Source organism: Callospermophilus lateralis, chromosome 12, assembly GCF_048772815.1.
Source record: "Callospermophilus lateralis isolate mCalLat2 chromosome 12, mCalLat2.hap1, whole genome shotgun sequence".
NCBI classification, from domain to species: Eukaryota; Metazoa; Chordata; class Mammalia; order Rodentia; family Sciuridae; genus Callospermophilus; species Callospermophilus lateralis.
In genome coordinates this window covers 69,217,918-69,236,132 of record NC_135316.1, presented here as the reverse complement: position 1 = coordinate 69,236,132, position 18,215 = coordinate 69,217,918, and the positions used below count along the sequence as shown (strand labels likewise).

At 40.9% G+C, this 18,215-nt stretch overlaps 1 protein-coding gene across 8 annotated transcripts in view; it reads left to right on the top strand.

Annotated features, from left to right (window-relative positions):
- Positions 1-1,547: 1,547 nt before the first annotated feature.
- The window catches only part of Tsc22d1 (TSC22 domain family member 1), a 111,922-nt gene continuing 95,254 nt past the window's right edge, over positions 1,548-18,215 (top strand). For 5 of the 8 annotated variants that reach the window (XM_076872600.1, XM_076872603.1, XM_076872604.1 and 2 more), the window contains exon 1: positions 2,305-5,807. In XM_076872600.1, coding sequence (XP_076728715.1) covers positions 2,881-5,807 — 2,927 coding nt within the window. In that variant the 5' untranslated portion in view covers positions 2,305-2,880. Of the gene's footprint in view, positions 2,279-2,304; positions 5,808-18,215 lie in introns of those variants that run through there. The other 3 variants (XM_076872606.1, XM_076872607.1, XM_076872601.1) reach the window with 2 other exon arrangements.

The window sequence follows — 18,215 nt, the reverse complement described above, 5'->3', positions numbered from 1 at the left end:
GTTGAATGGACAACTAGAATTCTATCAAAACCCTACAACTTGTTTTTGTGTTAACAACCTCCCGAACCAGGGTTGGAGATTTACCAAAATCAGAAGTCTCCACCTGTTAAGCATTTAGTCTTACAACAATCTCGATTAATTTTTTTTTTTTCCACCCAAGGTCTTTCGGCTTCCTTTGTTGTTTTTAAGCCCTGCACAAGAAGTATATTCTCAGTAGTAAGGACTGTTTAGAAGGAGGTAGTGTCAGGGAAGCAAATTCCAGTGAATTGCTCCCAATATAAACTAAAGTTACTCTAAGTACATGTATGAAGACACGAAATCTACGTTTCGTACAACCGAGATATGAAAAATTGTGCTATATATGTGTAATATGACCTGAAATGCATTCTGCTGTCACATATAACAAATTCGAATAAATTAAAAAAAAAAAAAACCTGAAGTTGCTTTTGTAGAACTATGCTCAGAACCATAAAGTATATGTTTAGAATTTCAGGTGACATTTTTACTTTTCTAGCCCTAAAAGGCATTCTTCATTTACCATTTCACCTGTGTTGCCACCATGACCAGGTCACCTTGCCTTTTAGGTCAAAGCTGTAGGGCCACAGCTTGAACAAAAAAGCCATCACTGCTTGAGATTAGCTCCACCTGTTGAGGTCAGTCGGTTTACTGAACTAGCCGGCTCCAGGTACCTCCCTCCAGGTACTTATGGATTGCAACCACTCCCTTTATAGAGAAGAGCCTACCCTGAAGAAGCTAAGGCAGTTAGCTGCAAACATCTGCACCATCTGCTGGCTGCCTCGCCCCTGACCGTCGAAGGGTGAGGGGACCGCATGGCTGCCATAACTGCATTGCACAAAAGGCAACACCTATCGCTGGGAGCCACCGCCTTTGGTGGGGCCCGGGAGCTCCCGGCGTTGGGGTATTCTCTGAAGGGGCGAGGGCAGCGTCCGCCGGGGGCAAGCCCAGGTGCGGCGACCCAGAGCAGGGCTCCGCCACGAGCAAAGGAAGAAAACCTGACTCATGTCGTGGCAGCGGCGGGGCTCCTGGGAACTAAAACTCGTGATGCTGTTGCTGCGGAGAAAAGCCTCATTAGCCATTCCGCAGGCGGGGGACACCACCCAGGGCGCTCATACTCGAGACCCGCGCTATGGCAGCCTCGGCGGGCCCCTCCCGCCGCGCCCCCTCCTCGGCCCGCGGGTCGCGCGCGCCGGCCGCGTGTAAGAAAAGAGCGGACACACCTAACCTGAGCGCGCGGCCGCGGCCCCGCACCCTGCCCCACCAGGCAGAATCACAAGGTGCGACCCGGATCCGCTCCCTCGGTGAAGTTCCCCTCCCCCACCGCCCCCGGCGCCGGCGCCTCCGCTAGCCTTCGGCAATTTCCGTGAAAAGATCCAGCGCTCGGCAGGGTCCGAAGACCCGCCACCTCCTTCCCTGCCGGACCCGGCTTTATGTCTGCGGCGCCGGAGCGCATGCGCAGACGCCATCTTCCCTTCGTCTCCTCCGCCTGTCCCCTCCCCCCTTCGCCGCCGCCGCTGCCGCCGCCGCCGCCTCTTCGCCGGCGGTCGCCCCTCCTCCTCCTGCGCTCGGGCGCTGGTCCCTCCTCTCCCGAAGCCGCGAGAGGCTGGGGGATACGGTGGAGCTGGAGAAGAGCACTAGTAACAACCACCACAGCCCCCACCCCGCCCGACACCCTCCCTCGGCACCCACCCACTCCCCCGCCCCGTGTGCCGACACCGACCAACCCCACCTCTCGTTCCTTTGAACGGCGTCGGCTGCAGTCGCTGCACCAGCCCGTCTGGCCACCAACGCCGCCGAGAAAGAAGGAGCCGCCGCCGCCGCCGCCGCCCGCGGCCCCCTCCCGTTCGGCCGCGGGAGCAGCAGGGTGACGAGCCGGCCGCGGAGAAGAAGACGAGAGAGGCTCGCACCGTCCGCTCCCGCGCACGTCCCGCCGCCCTCCGGGGAGGCTCGGGCGCCGGCCCCTTCCTCCCCGAGGACGAGTGCCGAGCCGAGGCGCCTGCCCTGAGGGAGGAAAATGCTGCGGCTCCATGGCTGCCAGTGATGGAGCGGTCCCTGGGCTCTCGCTGCCACCGCCGTCGCTGCGCCCCGGCCGTGCTCCGCGAGGACCCGGCGTCTCTGCGCGCCCGCCAGCGCCTCGTTGCTGGGCTCTCCGTACCGGGCGTCCCGCCGCCGCCCCACTCACAGCCGCGCCGCTCCGGCCCCAGCCGCGGCCAGCGTTTTCTCCCGGAGCAGCCGCCGCGAGCCCAGGGGGTTTGAAAGGGTCCGCGGGGCGCGGGGGGAGGGCTGAGCGGGGCCGGCCGGGCCGGCGAGGGAGGTTTGAGCGACACTGAGCTCGGGGCTCGCCGGCGGCAGCGGCGCCGGGGGTGGCGAGAGCAAGGCGACACTCGCTCCGCTCTGCCTTCGTGCAGTGTGACCGGGAGGGCTTTGCAGCGGCCGCCGCCGCGGCGGGAGGAGGGGGCTGAGGTGGCTTCCGAGTTGGCCAAAGAAGGTGGGCATTTCTCGCTTTTCTCCCCCCGCCCTCCCCTCCCCTCCCGGGCTCCCCCTCCCTCCTGCCCCGCACCCACGTGAAGCGGAATATAAAGGGGGGTGTGAGACTAGAGGGGAGAGTGAATGGCGGAGGACTGAAGGGGGCCCCCCTTCGGGTCCCCGGCCGCCCTGTTCACCCTCGTTCATCCTCCCTTCCCGAAGCTCGCCCTCGGAGGCAGGAGCGGCCGGCGCTTTCGGCTGAGGAGGAGGAGAAGGAGGAGGAATCGCGCCGGGAGGAGCGTCAGGTCCCGTTTTCTTCTCCGGCGTTTTGAATACAAAGATTACGGTGCAGAAGGAAATTGCACTCGCCTCCTCCGCCCCCCGGTACCCAACACAATGCACCAGCCGCCTGAGTCCACCGCCGCGGCGGCCGCCGCTGCAGACATTAGTGCTAGGAAGATGGCGCACCCGGCAATGTTCCCTCGAAGGGGCAGCGGTAGTGGCAGCGCCTCTGCTCTCAATGCAGCAGGTACCAGTGTTGGTAGTGCTGCCACCACTTCTGAGGATTTTCCGCCTCCGTCGCTGCTCCAGCCGCCGCCTCCTGCAGCATCTTCCACGTCGGGACCACAGCCTCCGCCTCCACAAAGCCTGAACCTCCTTTCTCAGGCTCAGCTGCAGGCACAGCCTCTTGCTCCAAGCGGAACTCAGATGAAAAAGAAAAGTGGCTTCCAGATAACTAGCGTTACTCCAGCTCAGATCTCTGCCAGTATCAGCTCTAACAACAGTATAGCAGAGGACACTGAGAGCTATGACGATCTAGATGAATCGCACACGGAAGATCTCTCTTCTTCTGAAATCCTTGATGTGTCACTTTCCAGGGCTACTGACTTAGGGGAGCCAGAACGCAGCTCCTCAGAAGAGACTCTGAATAACTTCCAGGAAGCTGAGACACCTGGGGCAGTCTCTCCCAACCAGCCCCACCTTCCCCAGCCTCATTTGCCTCACCTTCCACAACAGAATGTTGTGATCAATGGGAATGCTCATCCACACCACCTTCATCACCACCATCATATTCATCATGGGCACCACCTTCACCATGGGCACCATCATCCATCCCATGCTGCTGTGGCCACTGCATCCATTCCTGGAGGGCCACCCTCAAGCCCAGTGTCCAGAAAACTCTCTACAACTGGAAGCTCTGATGGTGTTATGCCAGTTGCACCAGCTTCTGCTGTATCATCGAGTGGCTCACCTGCGTCTGTAATGACTAATATCCGTGCACCAAGTACTACAGGCGGTATAGGTATAAATTCTGTTACTGGCGCTAATACAATGAGTAATGTTAACATTGCTGCTGTGAGTAGTTTCAATCCTAATGTGACAAGCAGCATGCTTGGTAATGCTAATATAAGTACAAGCAATATTCCTAGTGCTGCTAGTGTAAGTGTTGGGCCTGGAGTTTCCAGTGGTGTTAACGTGAGTATCTTGAGTGGCATGGGCAATGGTACTGTTTCTTCCTCCACTGTTGTTAACAGTGTTCCTAATGCAGCTGCAGGGATGACTGTGGGATTGGCTTCAAGTCAGCAGCAGCAACAACCAACAGTTAACACATCAAGGTTCAGAGTTGTGAAGTTAGATTCCACTTCTGAGCCTTTTAAAAAAGGTAGATGGACTTGCACTGAATTCTATGAAAAAGAAAATGCTGTACCTGCTACAGAAGGTGTGGTGGTAAATAAAGTGGTGGAGACTGTAAAACAAAACCCGACAGAAGTGACTTCTGAGAGGGAGAGCACTAGTGGGAGTTCAGTGAGCAGTAGTGTCAGCACACTGAGTCACTACACAGAGAGTGTGGGCAGTGGAGAGATGGGAGCCCCTGCTGTGGTGGTGGTGCAGCAGCAGCAGCAACAACAACAACAACCACCACCACCGCCACCACCACAACCAGCTCTTCAAGGTGTGGCCCTCCAACAGATGGATTTCAGTAGCACTGGTCCACAGAGTATTTCAGCAGTTAGTATACCACAGAGTATTTCTCAGTCACAGATGTCACAAGTACAGTTACAGTCTCAAGAACTGAGCTATCAACAAAAGCAGGGTCTTCAACCAGTACCTCTGCAAGCCACTATCAATGCTGCAACTGGTATCCAGCCATCATCTGTAAATGTGGTTGGTGTAACTTCAACTTTAGGTCAGCAGCCTTCCATTTCCAGTTTGGCTCAACCCCAACTGCCATATTCTCAGACGGCTCCTCCAGTGCAAACTCCCCTTCCAGGAGCACCACCCCAACAGTTACAGTATGGACAACAACAACCAATGGTTTCTACACAAATGGCCCCAGGCCATGTTCAATCAGTGACTCAAAATCCTACTCCAGAATATATACAGCAGCAGCCAGTTCTTCAAACAGCAATGTCCTCTGGGCAGTCCAGTTCTGCAGGAGTGGGAACAGGAGCAGCAGTGATTCCTGTGGCTCAGCCCCAGGGTATCCAACTGCCAGTCCAGTCCACAGCAGTCCAAGCACAACCTGCAGGGGCATCTGGCCAGCCTGTTGGCCAGGCTCAAACAGCAGTGTCTGCTGTACCTACTGGCACTCAAATTGCAAATATTGGTCAACAGGCAAACATACCTACTGCAGTGCAGCAGCCCTCTACCCAGGTTACACCTTCAGTTATTCAGCAAGGTGCTCCTCCATCTTCACAAGTAGTTCCACCTGCTCAAACTGGGATTATTCATCAGGGAGTTCAAACTAGCGCTTCAAGCCTTCCTCAACAATTGGTTATTGCATCCCAGAGTACCTTGTTAACTGTGCCTCCTCAGCCACAAGGAGTAGAACCGATAGCTCAAGGAGTGGTTTCACAGCAGTTGCCCACAGTTGGTCCTTTGCCCTCTGCTAGTAGTATTTCTGTTACAAATCAGGTTAGTTCAACTGGTCTTTCTGGAATGCCTTCTGCCCCAACAAACTTGGTTCCATCACAGAATATAGCACAAGCCCCTGCTACCCAAAATGGTAATTTGGTTCAAAGTGTTAGTCAATCTCCCTTGATAGCAACTAATATAAATTTGCCTTTGGCACAACAGATACCACTAAGTTCTACTCAGTTCTCTACACAATCATTAGCTCAGGCAATTGGAAGCCAAATTGAAGATGCCAGGCGCACAGCGGAGCCCTCCTTAGTTGGCTTACCTCAGACTATCAGTGGTGACAGTGGGGGAGTGTCAGCAGTTTCAGATGGGAGTAGCAGCAGCCTAGCAGCCTCTGCTTCTCTTTTCCCGTTGAAGGTGCTACCGCTGACGACACCCCTGGTGGATGGCGAGGATGAGAGGTAAGATGCTATATTTCTGCAGATGTTCAACAAACTCGAAATTAATCTATTTGGTAGAAATATGTATGCACAAAATTAATGTAAGGTGTTATATTGTTTTCAGTTTGGGTGAAAATGCATACTCATGGTAAGTTTTATAGAGCAGGAGTGTTACGGAATGATTTCAGAGTGGATAGGAAATAGTAATATATAAATAAAATTCGTCAGAATAGTTAGGTTGAGCATGTATTCACATTAAAAATAGATTTTGGGGCACCAAGTGGTTTTTATTATTTATAAAATGCTTTTTAGAAGATTAATTACGAAAAAAAAGGCTAAGTTCTGTTAACCCATATAATTATTCTTTTGAGTCACTAAAATCCTTGTGATCATTTCTTTGGTGTTGCCACATTTGTTCTCCCTTACTAGGCAGCCCTTTTTCAGTTCCACAGTGTTTGATCTTAGACTGTGAAAGATACTGTTACCTGCTTTTCCTAGTCAAACACTGTAGGAAAGATGACCTAATCTGGGTTATATAGATTGCCCACATACTGTAATTGACCAGCTTTTGTAAACATAATGGTCACTTTATCAGAATAGAAAAGTAATGGGAATCTTAAGTGTTTTTTTGGAGAAGGAAGGCATACACTCTCAAAATAACTCAATTTATCTTTGATGATAGTATGCTGTACATTTTTCCTTTAGCATAGTAGATCAAGGTGGTAGCCATTTTAAAGAATAAGTCTTGCAGGATTGAATTTATACAGACATGAAAATAAGATGTTCTAATATCCACCTGTTCCATTACCAAAAATTAAAATGCACAAAACCTAAAATACATTATTAAACCAATATTTTTTTGATTAGATTAGAAATAATGTGCTAGTAACACGTAATAAAATTTTATCTGAAGCTCACTGGCTGGAAAATTCATGAAGTCTTTCATATTTCTACAGTGCTTTAAGACCTACTTTTTTTTTTTTTTTTAAAGGAATGTTCTTTTCACAAATATGTCAGTCTGTGACTAACCTTGATCCAAATATCATAAGAGTTATGAAAAGACTATTTATTTTCACTGGAATTTTGAGTAAGCATGCAAGATATTTAATTATTTTAGTATTAGTTGGAGGGTTTTGAGATTGCCATTCCATCAAACCAGTTGAAGCATTTATATTTCTATACATTTATTTGTGGGGTTCACTTTGGGACAGTCAAGCAATTAATTTAAGAAAAAGAAAATAAAAGCACAATGTTTGAGGTTTTCTTTTTTTAGTTGTTTAAAAAAGTTGTAAAGACATGGTTAATTGAAACAAATTTAAAATCTTTCAAGATTTTTCTTCTAATAGTCATATAATTAAAGTCTTGTTATTAACCAAATGTATTCTGCATCCTTGTATTTTAAAAGATAGATATTTCCTTAATAGTTCTCTTATAGTTATTGTTTAATCTTCAGTTTTATCTTTATCATTCTGATTCTTATCATAATTTTAATTTAAAGATTTACCCCAATTTTTAACGTTCGATAGATAAAAAGGACGTGATCTAGGCGAAGCTCCTATAGAAACAGGTATTTTGTATACATGCTAAATTTAGAGAAATGAAAGACAACCGCACATTATGATTTCAAACCTGCTATAATTTTGTTAATTCCCCTTTGTGATCTCCTGCCTTGACTTTCTTGTCTTTCCCTACTATTCATAGGGCAATGATAGGGATTTCCAAAACCTGATGTTCCACACCAAGTCAAAGGATGCTGCTTTAAACTAGTCCCCCCCCCCCCCCCCCATACAGTCCTGGTTTAAAATATGAGCACAAAATTATTTGCTAGATGTTAACTGAGATATAGATTAATTAGGGACAAATTATGTAAAAAAGTTTGGAATAGTAGAAAGAGACAATGAAGAAATGTGATGAAATATTGGCCTAAAGTAACAAGTTGTTTTCAGAATGTACTCATTTTGAATTTACTATGTATTTGAACTTTTGTTAGTTTATCTAAGTTGAGTCATCAAAACTGGGAAACTTGTTTCAAAGATATCTTTCAAATTCTATAAAATCAGTGTTTAAATCTGACCTTTAAAAACCTATAAGGTCAGACAGGATTTTATAAAAGTGTGTGTGTGTGTGTGTTTGCATATGCCTTTTTTTATTATGTCATTCCAGGTAATTTTTTATTGCTATAGTTTGGAAAAACATGTGTTGTTTTATTTAAATTTGCCCTGGGAAGAGGATTTGTGTCACTTGCATGTTTTAGCTTTGTCACCTTTAGTCAGTCGTGGGAAAAAGGGTACATTATCATTTTAGTATTATAATGCTAATTATAAATTTTTGGTAGTAGAACAAATGAGAGTGGTTATTCTCTAATCATCTTTTGTAATAATACCCTAACATTTAGATGTTAAAATGTTCAGTAGACATGTGGAAAGTGTTTTTAGTTGGCTACTGAAAGATTTTAGAAAAATCAATCAAGGCATTAAGATTATGTATCTTACTTTCAAAACATCTTTCTTTCTTTTTTTTTTTTTTTGTACTGGGGATTGAATGCAGGGTCATTCTACCACTGAGCTACATCCCTGTCCCTTTTTATTTTTTATTTTGAGACAGGATCTCACTAAGTTGTTGAGGCTGGCCTCAGACTTGGGATCCTCCTGCCTCAGACTCCCCAAGTCACTGGGATTACACGCTTGTACGAATGCCTGATCTTCAAAAAGTCACTCTCATTGCAAAGGTCTTGATCTCTCTTAGCTTTTAATGTGAACCATTCTGTTTACAAGAATGGGAAAATGTAGTTATTTTGCTCTGATATATAGTATTTTGTGTTTTGTGATTTGTTATATAGCCTCTTATGTGAAATTGGTCAAACTACTGTTCACCCTTCAAGATTCATCTCAGATATTTTCTCTGAAGGATTCTTTCCCCAGGAGATGTTGTTTCCTTAGCACTTTTTAATGTTCCTCTATTTAAGCCCTGTATACATTCGATTATAATTGTTTACCAGTCTTTCCCATAAGAGTAGTTCCTTAAGGGGAGGTACTAAATATTTCTTGAACAAATTAATGAGCAGACCTTTCTCTGCTTTTCCAATCGTGATATAAAGTTTACATTGTCATCTTAAGCACACCGTTAGAGATGTAGGTGCATAATAATTTATGCAGAATAGATTAAAATAAATAAAATGACTCCCTAACTTCTTCATTGTTCCTTGAGGTGAATTGATGTATATTTTCTAAATACAGTACTCAATTTATAGATCTTCAAATATTTATTAAAAAGGAATGAATGTTTTCTTACCTATAATATGTATTTTGCCTACATATCATCAGTTAAAACCCTTTGTTTAAAGTTTTTTTAAAAGATATATATATGCAGTTGAAACAAATAGTTTACGTGGTTATCCAAAATAAATAGATGAAAGAGCTTCTGCTTGCTTACTTCCCCAATTTCCTTTCTAGAAGCACTTTTACCTCTTTTAGATTATTGTGATATTACCTCCTACTCTCTAATATGCTTGTTTAGTAGATACGCAACATAGCTTGATGGTTAGGAGCATGGAGACTCCAGAATTAGACCTTCTAGGTTTGATCCTTCCCCTGTCATTGACTAGTTTTATGTAACTTTGGGTCTCTTAAACTCTGTGTGCCTCAGTTTTCTCATTTTGTAAAAATGTCTCAGAGTTGTTATAAGAATTAAATGAATTTGGAAAACCCTTAGAATTTTTTCTGACTTTCAACGACCTAAATGAGTGTTTGTTAAATACTCCTTGCTTTGCTTTTGACTTTCTTACTTCTTGGATAGAAAATGAAGATATGCCCAGTTGGTAATTCTTCTTATAAATGCTGCTTCTTTCCAATATTATATCATTCTTGATTATTCAATATTCTTATAAAAGATGACTACTTTTCTTATCCAGAAAATGTCCTGTGGTTGCTTCCCTCTTCCTACCCTATCCCCACACGTATGTAGAATGTGGAAATGTTAGGGAGTTCTCCCCTCCTGAGTTTATATTTATCAGTATAATCTGTTTTCTCCAAGTTGCCCCACTCCTCCACTGTTGTATGGTTTGGGCTCTACCTTGCTTCCTCAAACATCTGGTAATTCTTGATGTGTGCAAGTGCTTAAGTGTAAGAGGACTAGAGAGCTGATGAGAAATTTTCCATGCTGCTTGTAAACTGCAGTGAAGTGGCTAGAGGCAACTCCCCCCCCCCTTTAGTTTTTCTCTATATTTATCACTAATTCTACATTTTATTAGATGTCTTAATGTCGACATCAGGTATTGTTACCAATTTCATCTTCCTGAGGAAGTCTTTCTCATAACCTCCATTCTGGACTGTGCTTTCTAGGCTTGGTATACAAGTATTGTAGGATTCCCTTCACTTTCTCCTGTGTTTGATTCCTGTTCTCCAGTGACCAGTGTTGTCTTCATTCTTGATTTACTTGATGTTTTAAAATGGCTTCTGTATACTCTGACACCTGTTTAGTTTTTTGGTTAGGTAAAGAATACTAGGTGGGAAAATTATCTTATAGTTTTGTACTGTTGCTTTCTAACATCCAAACTGCTTTTGAGAAACCTAAAGCCATTTTTATTTCTCATCTATTGTATGTGACCTGTGTGTTTTCCTTTTTCCATTTTTTTCCCTCTATCCTCATTTAATAAATTTGTGAAAGCTCTTAAGACTTTGTTTCTGTTCAGAAATTTTACCATGTGGGTCTTTCATGGGTCTGTGTTCATTTGTGTGGTGCTGCTGAGTATTTGATACGTGTTTTTTCAGTATGGAAACATCTTTTAGTTCTGGGACTTTTTCTTGATGAGAATTGTTGATTACTTTCCATTTTTCTTTCTTCCATTTCTTAAACTTATTCAGTGGGCCTTCTTGACTGGTCTTCAAATTTTCTGTCTTGCTCTATTTCTATGGAGTTCTCATTTTTCTTATTATATATTTAATTTCCAAGAGCTTTTTTGTTGTTGTTGGTATTTGTTTATCTTTGTGTATTGTTCTAGTTTGATAAGGATAGTAACTTTTTCTTAGCTGTCTGAGTATATAAATATTAGTGCTCTTTTGTTTTGTTTTCAGTTTTCTGTGTGGTCTGTTTTCTCTAGAGTTTGTTTTTCTTTTTTACTTTGATCTTTATCTTTGGATAGCTGGTAACTGTGTGTAAGAATAAAGAATTAAAATACTGGTTGGAAATTCTTAGGCTTAGCGAGGCTTGTCAATTGTTGGTTTCACTCTATGGTAACCTGGCTGGGCCATTTGGTTGAGGGATTCCTGATATCATGCATGTATTTCCTCCTAATTGATTAGATAGTTGTAAGAAGACTTTCCTGATCTTGCCTGGAAATGAAGGCCTGTCTTCAAGCATTTTTGGTGGTAGTGGGGGGAGGGGTTTAAGGACAAATGGAGTAAAAATTCTTAGGGAGTCTTAGCATCCCAAAATACATTTCTTCACTTAACCTTATTTTCAGTATATTCTCCTACCTTTGCCAGGCTTTCTTGGTCCTGAGATCTTGTGTTTTATTTTCTTTAGACAATATACTTTGTGTTTTTTGTTTGTTTGTTTGTTTTGAGTTGGGAGAAAAAGTTGCTCTCTGTGGGGTTGGTTACAATCTTCCTTATTTTAGGACCCTTTCCCCTATCCACATCCTGTTTCCTATGAATGTGGTACTAATTCCTGAGCCTTTGGGGGATTTTGCAGTATAAATTGGGTTTGTTCTTGGTTTTCTCCACTGTTTGCTGAAGATTTCATTTTCTAGTGTTTGCTAAGTCATTTGTCACTCAACCATCTGTTTTCCAGCTTCTAAATTTTTGTTGCTCTTGTTCCCCACCCCTTTAAAAACTCCTTTTCTGTTTTAGTGGAGCTTTTGGGGGGAAGTGGTGGGAAAAACAAAAAAATATGTATGTTTACTATTGTTACACATCCGTTTCAGTGGTATAATGCTGTGCTATTAAATGTAAATAATGATCTAAGCTTAATAAAGCTATTGCACTAAGATGTGATCTATAATGAGTAATATCCATGAATTTTAACAGTGGAATTGCTTTGCTAAATTCATCATAAGGGTAGTGCATAACTCAGTATTCTATTCATAGATGATTAACAATGTTAGATTCAGTAAATGTTACACTGAAACACTCAACCTTGTAAATTAAGTTTTTTTTCTTATTTTACTAGTGAATAATGAAATTTACTGAATGTATTAGAGAGGCCAAGTGAGTTGACTGAGGTTGAATATATACCCATAAAGCTAAGCTAAGGATCAAAGCCATCTTTCCAATTCAGAATTTAGTGCCATTTCTACTACTACTAATAAAGCCAGCAAGAAGGCTGTTGATCATAAATAATATTAGAGTGGTTGAACTTGAAAAAAAGAGCAGGCTTGATTGCTTTAATATAAATGATAGAGTTGTCATGGGACATTATGTTTTCCTATAAACCCTTGTTCAGAAAAAAAAAAAAAAAAAGGTGGGTGGGTAAAGTTATCACAGTGGAGTGCCTGCAGCAGGCAGTCAAATGTCAAGTTAATTTGGACATGTTATTTTGTTATTTTGTATGAAAATTGTCCTTTTAGGAAAATCATTTAAATTTTCTAGTAATGTAAATTCATTGTTTTTAAACATTGGCTTCAGACTCTCAAAACAAGTAGATGATGTTTATTGTTTAGAAAGTTTAAAAATATGAAACTACAAAGCATAACCTGTTCTGATGCTGCAGTATCAGAACCCTGGTGGTTGGTTTTTGCTGTGTTACTGTTGTTAAGCTTGTATATGTCATGGTATAATATGCTTTATAGTTCATTAAAACAGCTATATGAGAGGAAATATAATATAATATCTTTATATTATTTGAAAAGGTTAATTTGTACTGAGTTTGAGAGTCTAGATTGAGTAGTTTCCCAGTCTCACAAGTGCTTGAATGCCTTCCTCCCCACCATTTCTTCTTTACCTCTCTTTTTGACCAAGAATTCTTACTTGATTTGATTTTTTTTTTTTTTAGTAGAGTCGTTAGGCATAATTGACTTTAGTTCCTTCTTGAAAATTCTTTCACTTTCTGTAATAACCTTCTTTGTTTTTTCCCCACCTTTCTGGCCACTTCTCTTTAGTCTCTCTTTCAGCTTCTTCTCTCTCAGAAACTAATAGTTTCTTTGAATGTCTGAGTCCTCTTCCCACATACTATCTTTTCCCTGTTCCCAAAGCTTTAAAGAGGCTCTTAATACTATGGACTCCTGAATGCATGCCACTAGTCTAGCCTTTTCTTCTTACCTTTGGATTTACATAGTCATCTGTCTTTTAAACATCTCCACATTCTCCTCAGCCTCTCACTCTCAACAGGTAGTAAATTTATCCCTTAATTACCTAACCCATCACGTATTCTGCTTTAGTCTTCATTTCTCTCTCTCCCTCTCTCTCTTTCCATTTTATTTTGAGGGACTTGTGTTGTTCAGTCTGGCCCCATCTTGCCTCAGCCTTAGGTGTAGCTGGGATTACAGTCATGTGCTGACACCCTGGGCTAGTTGTCTTTATTTTGAACATCAGTTTTCACTTTAGAAACCCGAGAGTCATTCTTCATAACCTCTTTACCTCAACTTCCATAGCCTGACCATTTCTTCAAATTCATCTTGAATTTACCTTTCTTCCATCCCTACTGCCACAGCTCTAGTCTGAGGTAACAGTAGCTCTCACTTAAAAGTACTGTGTGCACATATGCGTGTAATAGCTTCTTCATCAAGTCGGCTGCATACATTTTGCCTTTTTCTAATATAATTAGCATTAGAATTGTTATAGTAATATAGTATGTTGCTGTCAGAATGATAGAATGAAATATATTTTTAATTGGGAGATTGAGCCTAGGGGTGCTTTACCACTGAGCTATCCCCAGCCTTTTTTTTTTTTTTTTCCCCTCCCACATTTTTGAGAATGTATATTGCTAAGTTGCCTGGACTGACCTTGAACTTGTGATTCTTCTGAGTCACTAGGGTAGGTGTGTGCCACCACAGCTGGCTGAAAATGATAGGCATAGAGTGGAAATCTCTTCCATGTAACTCACTTGCTCAAGTCCCCTTGAAGGCTTGCCATTTGTTTCAAGGTAATTACTTTCTATTTCTGTTTATTCCTGTTCTCATATTGTGCCATTTTTCTCCATTCTACAGTCCAGTTGCTCTTGATCTTTTTTCAGAAAGCAGCTCACCTTGCCTCCTCCTAGATCTTTATACAGGCTGTTCATTAGCCAGGACATTCCCCTATGCCATCTCCCTTCCATTCCTGTTTAAAGCTTAACTATCACTTTTTGAGAAGACTCAGGATATAGCAAAATTCAAACTTAGGTTCACATTAAAGGTTCCTTATTCTTTTCCTTTTTAATGCTGATACTATTTGTAATAGTAATATTTGTAGTTAATATTTGTAGGGTTTTTTTTTTTTTTGATATCTGATTATTTTCAGCTTCATGAATTGGGATGTTTGCTTTGCTACTACAGGCCCAAAACCTATGCCAGTGCTTAATATATAGTAGATACTCAGCAAAACCTGGATTAATAAAGAAAATAATTGTTACTATTGTCATAAGAAAATCAGGGGAAACATCCAACAAAAAGAAAAGCAAGGGAAACATCCCTTTAAAAAGATTATCCCAATCTTTTGAAAGATAAGTTCTTTATAGATGATCCTATAATACCATCATTTTCCCCTTTAATAGAGATGACTGAGAATAAATTGATTTATTTTTTGCTGTTTGTGAGCCAAAAAAAAAAAATGATGCTTAGTTGGATATTTTTAATAAGAATTTTGTTTTATATTTATTTTTTATTTATTTATGCTTATGCCGAAAAAATTTCTTTAACTTGAATGAAATTAGAAATTCATTTATTTAAAGATTGGAATTAGTAATCTTTCTGCTTTTGACTGTAGCCATTTCACATAATGACTTTTTTCATTACTGTTTACATTTATTAATATACTCTAAACATAATGATTCTTAGATATCTTAAGTACTACCTTGGGAGTCCTTTGATGCAGTTTCAGCTGTTGATAATAAAATTTATTAAGAATATAAATACTTGTAAAATGAAACTTAATTTTTTTTTTTAACAGTTAAACATTGAGTAATTGTTTAAATTTTTTGTAATCTGTTTTACTTATGGTCATTTTAGTAACTTGTTAAACTAGTAAGTTAAGTATTTTACAAAGGTATCATGAAAAAGGTGATCAGAATTACCACTAAACTTTATTGATTATCTTTGGATACTAAACTTCACTTTTAAGGTTGGAATAGTTAAAACAGAAGGGGAAATGATATTGTCATGCAGCTATCATCAGAGGCTAGTTCTGAGAGTCTTGTTTGTGGACATGTTAGGATTAAATTTGGTAGCTTGCTATAAAATAGCTGATTGGGAGGTTTATTATGACTCGATTTTTTTTTTTTTTTTTTAAGGGTTAGTTTTAGATCATGGTGCTTGGTATTGGCCTAATCCATGGAACCATAGAGTGAAGGGTTCCTCTGAACTTCATGTAGTTAAGACAGATGAGATAGCTAGCATCTTGTTTTTCCAGGCTTTCTAGATTGTTTTTGTAATATCAGCTGACTACTTAGGTTGAGGAACTTTTGATGTCCTGTATATATTCCTGTGTATTCTTTTTTGAGTGAATTATAGTTTGATTTATAAAATTGCTGATTGTTGATAAAACTTAATTCTCACCTCATCTAGTTATATGATTCCTTTAAGTCTTTTTGAGTGTATTCACAGGGTAACATAGCATACTGACTAGTTAGGTATGCTTCAGAGGTATAAACATGGTTGAAATACTATCTAGATGTATATACATATGTAATTTGCTCTATTACACATGTATATTTTTAGTTCTGATGATAATAACACTAGTTTTGCATGATTTCTCTGGGTTGTTTTTTAACAAAACATTTTGAAGTAGATTATGTCCTCTTGAGTCCCAGCAGTCTTGAAGTTGATAGGATATTTTTGTTCAAGTTTGATAGAAGAAGAGACTCAGGTTTGTTTATTCAGTCTATAGTTAAATGACAAGTTCCTACTAGGTGCTATGTGCCGTTTAACTTGTTTGTAGACTATTAACAATTTAGCAATAGTAAAAGTAGTAGGAATAGTGATAATAAAGAATAAAATGGTCGAAAATCATATTGCCTGCTATTCTCCAAATTGTTCTAAGCATTTACATATATTAACCTATTTAATTTTCAGAGCATCCTTATTAGTTGTATCATTATTATCACCAATGACTTTGCTCTTTTGTCTCTGTAGCATATGATCAGAACCAGGATGTTCTGTTTCCTTAAGTCAGTTTAAGTGCTTTGGGAAGCATTGGGAACTGAAGTGAACTTAAACTATTCTCTGTTACTGTGGTAGAATACCCGAATCTGGGTAATTTATAAAGAGAAGGTGGGGGTTGGACTCATGGGCCTGAAGTCTGGGAAGTCTGAGATCAACAACTGCATCTGGTGAGGGCCTGGTGCTGCTTCAACTCATGGTGGAAAGCAGAAGGGCAAACAGGTACAAATGGGTAAAACAGGAGGGGTGGTTTTACTTTGTAACAACCCATTCTTGTGATAACTAACCTAGTACAGAGAGAGTTAACCCAGCCCAGGGAGAAAGGCATTAATCTTTCTTCATGATCTGATCCCATTACTCGTATTAGAGTTTCTGCTTCTCAACACTGTCACACTGGTCATCAGATTTCAACATGAGTTTTGGAGGGGAAACCAAATTTAAACTGTAGCATACAGATATTTCTGAAGTCATTATATTCTCAAAATACTTGTTCTTGTAGTTCATAAGGTGATGTTAGGCTTATTTCTATACTCAAGTATATAAACTCCACAAGAACAATGACCTTACCTGCTATGCAGTATAGCAACTATTTACATATCATTTACATTTTATTAGGTATTACAAATAAGCTAGACATGATTTGGAGTGTCCAGGAGGTGTGTGTGGGCTGAATGTAAATACTCAGGTCTTGGTATCTGCAGTAGGGTCCTACAACTCCCGTGGACACTGAGGGAGTATAGTAAACAGATTGTCATTGCCAGTCTCTCCTAGGATGGGAAAAGGGGAGGTATTATTTCTAATTATCCACTAGGAATTCCTAGGTCTACCACAAAGGAAGTAATGTAGATCTCAAATTATTTGAAATATGGAAGTATTAAATTATCATTAAAATGTGGGTGAATTGATAATTTTATTGATACTTACAGTGCCATAAAACTTTTATTCCTTTCTTCATAAGTGCCATTTTTTCACTTTGTCATTTTAAAAACATAAGGATCTATATGTGTATATCTTAAGTTATGCAGAAAGGAATATACTTTCTAAATTTTATTTTAAAATATTTCTCTGTTTGTAAGCTGCTTTAAATATTTTAAGGAATGACTTGGGATAGAAATTCAATACATGGGGAAAAGAATGACAAAGTAGGAAGTGATAAGTTAGGAGAGATACTAGTAGAGCAATATTGGGAGTCAGAGAAGGTTTAGGATCACATGCTTGAGGAGGAGACATTTGAGAGTAAAGTTTGATAGCACCAAGGATTAGTAAGTTATTGTAGTGAGAAAACAAAAAAAAGTATAAGGAGTGTTTATAGGAAAGAATATAAGACATCATCTAAGTTAGTGGGAGATGGAATACGAAGTATAAGGCTAACTTTGAAAAGCCTATGTAGTTCTGTGGTAGGGTACTTGGTTAACATGCATGAGGCTGTGGGTTCAGTCCCTAGCAGTGGTGAGGAAAGGGAGGGAAAACAAAAGCCTTAGAGGTAAGATTGAGAGGTCTGGACTTTATTGTACATGGAATCATGGAATGGAGATTGGTTCCTTTGTTTTGTGCTATGTAATGGCCTGAGCAGTGCTGTGTTTTAGGAAAAATCTAGTTCTATATGGAATGCCTCATTTGCTTCCTTTCTGGAATGGAGAATGGGGTATGAGAAACTCAGTAAATCCTTTTTCCTCAGTCAGTGATGGACATGGAGGCACATTCACTTTGTTGAATCTGAGGTTATGGTTTGAATTGGTGACTTTGGCCTCATTAAGGAAAGTAAAGGGTAAGGAACCAGTTCACAGGCGGTAACATTGTTTTTATCCAGAGGTTAAACGCTATTAACCTAATTCGTTGGAGCACAGCTCTGGAAAATAAGGGCCTCAAAAAGTGCTTAAGAGGCTAGGGATGTAGCTTAGTGTTAAATTGTGGCCTAGGATGTATGAGGCCCTGGGTTCAGTCCCTAGCACTGCAAAAGGAGGAGGAAAATAAAATGGCTTGAAATTGCTGTCTCAAAATAAAGCTGTGTGGAACCTCCTGCTCTCCCCTCTGCCATTTTTTTGCATAGCATTTCTGATCCTTTTCTGAACTTTCTTTTTTCTTTTTTAACATTTGTCTTACATTTGCTAGCTTATCATCTTAGGGATAAAGATGAT